This window comes from Dendropsophus ebraccatus, unplaced genomic scaffold, assembly GCF_027789765.1.
Source record: "Dendropsophus ebraccatus isolate aDenEbr1 unplaced genomic scaffold, aDenEbr1.pat pat_scaffold_523_ctg1, whole genome shotgun sequence".
In the NCBI taxonomy this organism is placed as follows: domain Eukaryota; kingdom Metazoa; phylum Chordata; class Amphibia; order Anura; family Hylidae; genus Dendropsophus; species Dendropsophus ebraccatus.
Window position 1 is genome coordinate 102,227 of NW_027210124.1, and position 8,028 is coordinate 110,254.

An 8,028-nucleotide genomic window follows, 5' to 3' on the forward strand; every position below is an offset into this window, starting at 1 on the left:
GTTTCTTGCCCTCCATAGAGGTTATGAGGATCCTTTAATTCTTTGGGATACATTGAAATCATATTTACGGGGTTGCTTAAAATCTACTATCTCCTTTATAAAGAGGGACACCTCTAGGCTAGAAAATGAACTTGCTACTCAGTGTGCAGAGCTGGAAACTAAATACATCACTGACCCCACGGATAGCAATAGGCTCCAGTGGCTGACCAAGGGCCGAGAGTACATGCAACTTCTGAACCTCAAAATGAATAGGAAACAGTTTTTCACAAAACAATTCTTTTTTGAACACGGGAACCAGTCCAGTAAGCTTCTGGCGCAGTTAGTGCATCACAGCTCCGCATCCCCGGTTATCCTTAGGGTTAAATCGGCGGACGGAGATACGTTAATAGACTCTGTACACATAGCAGATAGATTCTCCACATTCTATGAAACACTATATTCCTCACAGGTTAACTACTCAGAGGATAAACTATCGCATTACCTGGACACCGTAGAGTTCCCTCAATTAACTGAAGATAGGAGAGCCCTATTGGAAAAAGACATTACCTTAGAAGAGGTCACGGAGGCCGTGAATGATCTGGCTCTTGGGAAAGCCTCTGGCCCGGATGGTCTGCCACTGGAGGTCCTACGACAGTACTCCGCAGATTTATTGACTCCTTTACACCAAATGTTTCTAAACGCATTTCAAAGGGGAACCCTTCCCGATTCTCTTTATGATGCCACAATAGTGGTTATTCTGAAGCCGGATAAGGACCCGGAGGAATGCGGCTCATATAGGCCGATTTCTCTCTTAAATATAGACTATAAAGTCCTTACAAAAATAATGGCCAACCGTTTAAATACAGTGGTCCTGTCCATCATACATGAGGATCAGGCCGGATTCATGCCTACCAGGTTGACCACGGATAATATCCGCAGAGTGCAGGCTGCAATGCAGACTGGAGTGGCATTGGGTGGAGACTGGGCCTTGGCGTCTCTTGATACGGCCAAGGCCTTTGACTCCCTCGAGTGGCCCTTTCTCCTGGGGTCCTCCGAAGATTTGGGTTTGGAGAGAATTTCATTAAATGGGTATCTATTCTATATCGGGCGCCTAAAGCCCAGGTACTAGTTAATGGCATCTGCTCCCCATCCTTCGCCCTGGGTAGGGATACCCGCCAGGGATGCCCTCTGTCGCCGCTGCTTTTTGCAGTGGCGATAGAGCTGCTTGCCCTCTCCATCCGTCAGGACAGAGCAGTACGTGGCATGCCCTGTGGAGATGGGGAAGACCGCATAGGCTTGAATGCAGATGACTTGAGATTGTTAATGTCCCAACCAGATACCACACTCCCATATCTCATTAGCAAGATAGATCACTTTGGGAACTTTTCCGGCCTCAGAATCAACTGGTCTAAGTCGGTATTCTGCCCACTAACTGCTGACCCCCGCCCCTGTAATATGTGGTCTGAAGGTAGTAGACCGATTTAAATACCTTGGCATACATATATATAGGGACACCAAGAATGAATTGGCTGGCAATCTCTCCCCCTTAATCCCATATGTTAAGGATAAATTCAAAATATGGAGTACTCTCCCGCTGACTACCCCGGGAAGAATGAACCTGATTAAAATGATCATCCTTCCTAAATGCCTCTATATCCTACAACATGCCTCCGTCCCGGTCCCCCTCACATTCTTTAAGACCCTTGCATCCGTGGTTCCTTCCTTTATATGGGGCAATAGCAGGTCGAAACTTAGACTAGCGACCTTGCAGAGGCCTAAAGATGCAGGAGGCTACACCCTCCCGGACATACACCTATACTATATGGCGGGTCAGTTAAGACTGCTTCGCACCTGGGTACTGTCCGACACGTTGCCTAACTCTGAGTACCGCCTGGCACATTATCTTGGGATAGGTCATATTCGTCTATTGCTAGAAGGCCTATCCGGAACTAAAAAACTATACTTACCTATACATAGACTGGCGAGACAAGTCTGGTTTGCAGCCAAAAAATTGCATGGATTCACTGGTGTTATGGCGGATCTCCCCCTATGGGACAACCCTAATTTTCCACACCTTACAGCAGGTCTTGAGCCGGCCTTCTGGCGTTTACATGGCATAACGTCCTTACAAGATATGTATTGTTCTGGCACTTTAAAAACTTTTACCCAATTGCAGGACGACAACCACTTACCCAGGCACTCTCAGTTTCAATATTTTCAAATTCGCCATGCTCTTATGGCACAGTTCCCCTCGCAGAACCCACCCATCTAAGACTACCCTCTGATAGGAGTCCTGCGGTCCCAAGGCCCGAAGGGTCTCATCTCCTCTTTATATACACATCTAATCCAGCTGAAGGTCTATAGTACCCCTCTGCCGGCGGCAGATTATTGGAAATCCTGTATACCTACACTAACGGATGACGATTGGCAGGAAATACTTAGCTCCCACACATTGGCATCCCCCGCAGCTAATAATAAAATGACTCAAATGTTTATTATTCATAGTTGTTATCTCACACCGATCAGGTTGTTTATCATGGGACGGCTGCCAACAGATGAGTGTCATCGATGCCGTAGGTCCCAGGCTGATTTCTGGCACCTGATGTGGCAGTGCTCCCATGTGTCATCATTCTGGGGGGAGGTCACGACTATGCTAACAGGGGTACTGGTGAAACCGGTGCCCTTGACTCCCCTTGTTTGCCTATTTGGAGTACTGACAGAGGAGGAATGGCCACACTATGAACAGACCTTCTTGAGAGAGACCCTATTTATGGCCCGTAAGGTAATTGCTCTGCGCTGGATGGACCAACACGGTAGTCCCATTCTCCCAAATCATTTACATGAAGCGAGGTCACCCTAACAAATTTAGGAAGGTATGGGGAGCATGGTGCGCCTCTCCACAGGCGGCATACACAACCGGTAATTTTAGGACGCTGAGAAATGCCCTAGAATCTCGTTTGGATGCATAAGTGTGTACTCGATCTTGTTATGTTTAGTTGTTTTATCTTTGTTCAGTTAAGTGATAAGTTAGTCCACTGTATATCCTTATTTATCTTTTTGTGTGATGCAAGCATGTGATTTGTATACCTCTGCGGTAATGGTTGCTCTTTTAATCTTCTCTTCACACTTGCAATAAACGAATTAAAAAAATATATAAAGGTTCTAGGCCCCACCCCCCTCTAGGTCAACCCATACAATGGTCGGCGAGGGGGTGGGGCCTATGTGGTGATTACGTCATGGAGGGGTGGGGCCAACGGAGGGGCTGTGGGAAGGGATAGGTGGCGCTATTGCCGTGAAGCCCCGCTCACTTAGCACAATTTGCAGTTGATAAAAGGTTGTAAAGTGTGGGAAATTATTCATATAATTTTTACTTTTTCTGAAAACTTTTATTTATGTATGTTTATACAATTGATGTCATACTTATTTTGGGTTACTATTTTTCTCTTTAGTGATGCTCCAGTGAGTGAACTGTCTTTGGAGCTACTACTACTTCAGGTTGTTCTCCCAGCTTTATTAGAACAAGGGCATACTCGACAGTGGTTGAAAGGTCTTGTCAGAGCTTGGACTGTAACAGCTGGATATCTACTGTAAGTTTAAATGCTTAAATATTAAAATTGTAATGGCACAAAGTAAGATAGTTTAACTGTTATTTCAGGTGACTCTTCTAAATGCACTGTGTGTATATATGGGGAGCAGCATTTGCCATTCTTGTATATTCCATTTTCCCCAGGTTACCACCCTGCAAACACCATCTCTGTGTCTGCTTTCCCCATTTTTAACTGAAATGTGGATACGAATTAGCCTCTGTGCTGGCTTGAGTTGTATGGGCAGTGTAAGCCATTACAACCCGTTTTCGCACTGCTTTACTCTGCTGATGGTGGGTTTCCCTTAAGGCCCTATTACACAAAGCGACTACTGGCCGATATTGGTTGCCCCCTGTGTAGTCACCGTAAGTAGTTGGGCCCCCTGTTTAATCCTCTTATAGAAGGTTGCCCCCTGTCTAGTCACCCTAAGTAGATTGCCCCCTGTGTAGTTCTCTTATGGGAGGTGGCCGAGTGACTATTCCCACTATATTAGATGCCACCCTGTGTAGTACCTTCATAGTAGATGGCTGGCCCCCATGAGTAGATTAAAAAAACCTCACACAACCCTTTGTTGCTGCTGCTCCCGGGATGGCCGTGCAGAGCTGCACATCAGTCAGGGCCCACCAGATTATCCTCTGGTGGGTCAGTGCCACTTGCCATCTAGCAGTTAATGATCCGATGTGGACATTTTGGACAGCCATGGGCCCCTGCCGCCCAAAGTGCCTACATTATGATCTGACATTGGTCAGTTGTAAGACGCATTGTGTTTGTAACCATCACCTAGAAGAGTAAATCACTTCTATTTTGCATTGGTGAGTATTGGTACTTGTGTTAGGGGTTTTCATTGTGTGCACATTGTCACTGCTTGGCAAAGGAAGACAGAAATTTCTACCTTAATCTCCTGTTTTCCTTTAATCTTATATTGTCTCATTTTCAATTAAAGGCAGTCTAGCATTAACCTAGCCCAAACTAACTTTTGTATGGGTAAATTGGCATCTTGACCCAAAGTTCACCTCTGTTTCTGCTTTCAAATTGGTTGCACCGTGTCAGAAGTAAGGGACAAAAATGCCTGCCAGTGATTATGATTCAGGTTGGGAGTGATGTCACATCTTAACCATCATGAATATTGATGAAGTGGCGTCATTGACGCACAGGGGAGGTGGTAAGCTAATTTGCATATAATGTGTTTTGTTTAGTTTTTTGCCAACTCTCCAAAACAGTACAATTTGAAAACAAGGGACTTTGTTAAGCTCAGAGGTTAGAATGGACTATGATTATGCTAGATGCCAAATGACTAAAAGGCAGCACACAATGCTCACCAGTCTGCATAAAGTTGTAAACTCAATATCTTTAAACTATAACCCTATCATGCTTAAAGGAAAAGTCTGGGCGAAATTATTTATTATTGTATTGTATTGCCCCCCAAAAGTTATACAAATCCCCAATATACACTTATTACGGGGAATGCTTATAAAGTACATTTTTCCCTGCACTTACTACTGTATCAAGGCTTCACTTCCTGGATAAAATAGTGATGTCACGACCCGACTCCCAGAGCTGTGCGGGCTGTGGCTGCTGGAGATGATGATGGCAGGGGGACACTAAGGGACACAGGGCACTGGAGGGACACTGAGCATCCCTCTGCCATCATCCTCTCCAGCAGCCACAGCCAACACAGCTCTGGGAGTCGGGTTGTGACATCACCATGTTATCCAGGAAGTGAAGCCTTGATGCAGTAGTAAGTGCAGGGAAAAGAGCTTTTTTTAACCATTTCCTGTAATAAGTGTATAACTTTTGGGGGGCATTACAATACTTTAATAAAAATTTTCGCCGCAATTCTCCTTTTAAGGCTGATTATTGCTCCGTGTAATAGAGAAACAGTCAGCCAATGAAACTATCATCAGCTGATCATTTCTTAGGTCCAGACCTAAATCATCAGAAGTTGGGCACACATCGCTACGTGTTATAGTGATGCCCGGTCGATGACTGATGATTGTAATATAAAATAGTAGTGTTAACTTGCCTTACCACGTTCCCTGGTGTCATTGTGCCTCCCCCGGTGTACTCTGAGGCCTTCCCCTGGTGTCTGCTGCTCTGCCTTCTGTTCAGGTTTCTGCACTGACAGGCCACAGCCACTCAGCCAATCACTGGCCTGAGGACACCAGGGAATTTGGTAAGGTAAGCTAAGACTTTATTATTTTACACTAAAGTCAAGGGCTGCACAGACATCGCTAATGATGTCCTTGCTACCTGATAGATGGCCCGTTTAATTGCTCAGTAAAACGAGCGTCAATCTAGTGGATGGGCGCTTGTCTACAGTTTATGATCAGGCTTTGTAATAAGACCCAGCTGTAGCCACTATTGATTATCAACCTTTCCTTATAGGTTTATTTTGCAGTAATCAAATGCCCAGCAGACAATGCTTTGAGTCGTACAAAATGAACATATACGTTCAGGAAGTGGACCAAATATAGCCACCAGCTGACTATGTTGATTTCAGCTCCGTGAGCACACCGCCAGTGCGGCACAGTATACATCAGCAAACCTTTTTTGACATGTACCCCAAATATATAGTGAAGATGTGATTTGAACTTAACCTTACATGGTTGTTAGAATATCTCTTTTTTTGCATAGTAAGTCTGCCTGCCTACATTTATTTTTTTGAAGTTTTTACAGTCACGGTTTGGATTGTTTCATTCGGTTTAAACAACTAATTATTTTTGTTAAACCTGCAAACATTTTCACAACCACTAAAAGTGCAAAATGTTAATAAACCCCTGGCAGTAAAAAAGTTATTGCATCTCACTAAATCAGAATGTTGTCAATCAAGTTTTTTTTTATGGGAAATGGATTCTGCATTTTCTTTATTGTATACGGTAAACAGAAAAAAGCAATGTGAACCTGTCAGCCTTATATAAATGTGATGATGATGGTGGTGGTGATATAATTTATTAAGATGCACCTGCACATACATTTATGTTTTAATTCAGGCTGCCCAAATTTAATTTTACTCTCATTTTATCTCTGCTAGAGACTTACACTCCTATCTTCTTGGAGACCAAGAGGAGAGTGAGAACCATGCAAATCAACAGGCTGCCAACAATCCACTTATTCGAAACAATGCCATTCCAGTTGTTGGCGAAGGTTTGCATGCAGCTCATCAAGCCATACTGCAGCAAGGAGGCCCTGTGGGATTTCAGCCATACCATAGACCAGTCAAATTTCCTCTCAGGGTAATTATTAGCTGTCTGCTGTCTTTTTTTTTTTTTTTTTTTATTAGAGTAAAAATGGCCAGCTCATCATGAAATTTCTCTTCTGTTGCACAGCATTTTGTTATGCTTACTAATATTCACAGAACATAATGTTATGGTTTTAAATATGCCTTTACTTAGAGGGCTTACAAGTTTAGCAGTTTTCCAGTACATTACAACTATAGCCACCATTTTTGACAATATACCCCTTAAAGTGTCACTGTCGTTAAAAATGTTTTTGCAGAAATCAATAGTACAGGCGATTTTAAGAAACTTTGTAATTGGGTTTATTAGACGAAAAATGAATTTTTATCATGAAAAAGCAGTTTAAAGCTCTCCCCCCTGTCTTCATTGTTCTCCTATGGAGAGAGGGAAACAAGGCATCAAAACAGGACAACAAAGAGTTAATCTACAGCAACATCACAGGCTCTCTCCTCTGCAGTCACCACTGACCTCTCTGACCTCTGATTAGCACTCTGAATAGCTCCCCCACTGTTATCCTTTGTTCTCTGCTCTCAGCTGCCGACTTATATCCCTCCCTCCTTCCTCCTCCCCTCTCCATAGCTCTGACAGAATCCGACTAATGAAAAACAGTCCAAATTTCCTGATTCTGAGCAGTGGATGACAGAAAGGAGAGGAGGGGGGACCTGGAAAAGGCTTTTTAAATGCAGATAATGGCATTTTGCCTAATAAACCCAATTACAAATTTTCTTAAATTCTCCTGGACCATTGATTTCTGCAAAAACATTTTTTAATGACAGTGACACTTTGAGGTATCTAAAAAAGGGTGCAGTGGATATTTAGACCACACAAGTGTTTTAAAAGATTTTTGGAGTTTTGGATGGGGAGCATACTGCTGCATACAATTCCCCTGGCTGTATCTCTGGATTACTTCTATGGGAACTAAAAAGAGAAACACCCAAACTTTACCACATTACAGAAAGTGTACAACTCCCAAAAATATTTATCTAGAGCTCTAGTGAACAGGTGTTTCCTAAATGTATGGACAGAATGTACTGCAGATGGTGATAAAATCCAAAATAGTCAATCATTGAGGAATGGTACACTTTGAAACCCTTAATGCAGAGGCATCATTTATCGTCCCTGGTGTTAAACTGAAAAGTGGCGTCCTTACCCTCTTATTATGACACACACTGTCTTTTTTTTTTTACCCTCTTTTCTAGCAGTTTGGGGGACTTCCCCAGAAAAAGTGT

General features: G+C 43.3%; 1 protein-coding gene across 1 annotated transcript in view; it reads left to right on the top strand.

The window, feature by feature from the left end:
- LOC138777146 (E3 ubiquitin-protein ligase MARCHF6-like) overlaps positions 1 to 6,809 on the top strand; it is a gene marked incomplete at its 3' end in the record, with an annotated part of 63,379 nt that extends 56,570 nt beyond the window's left edge. Inside the window, 2 exon segments of the mRNA XM_069956251.1 lie at positions 3,429 to 3,566; positions 6,595 to 6,809. Of these exon segments, the coding sequence (XP_069812352.1) occupies positions 3,429 to 3,566; positions 6,595 to 6,809 (353 nt within the window).
- Between the last annotated feature and the right edge of the window lie 1,219 nt (positions 6,810 to 8,028).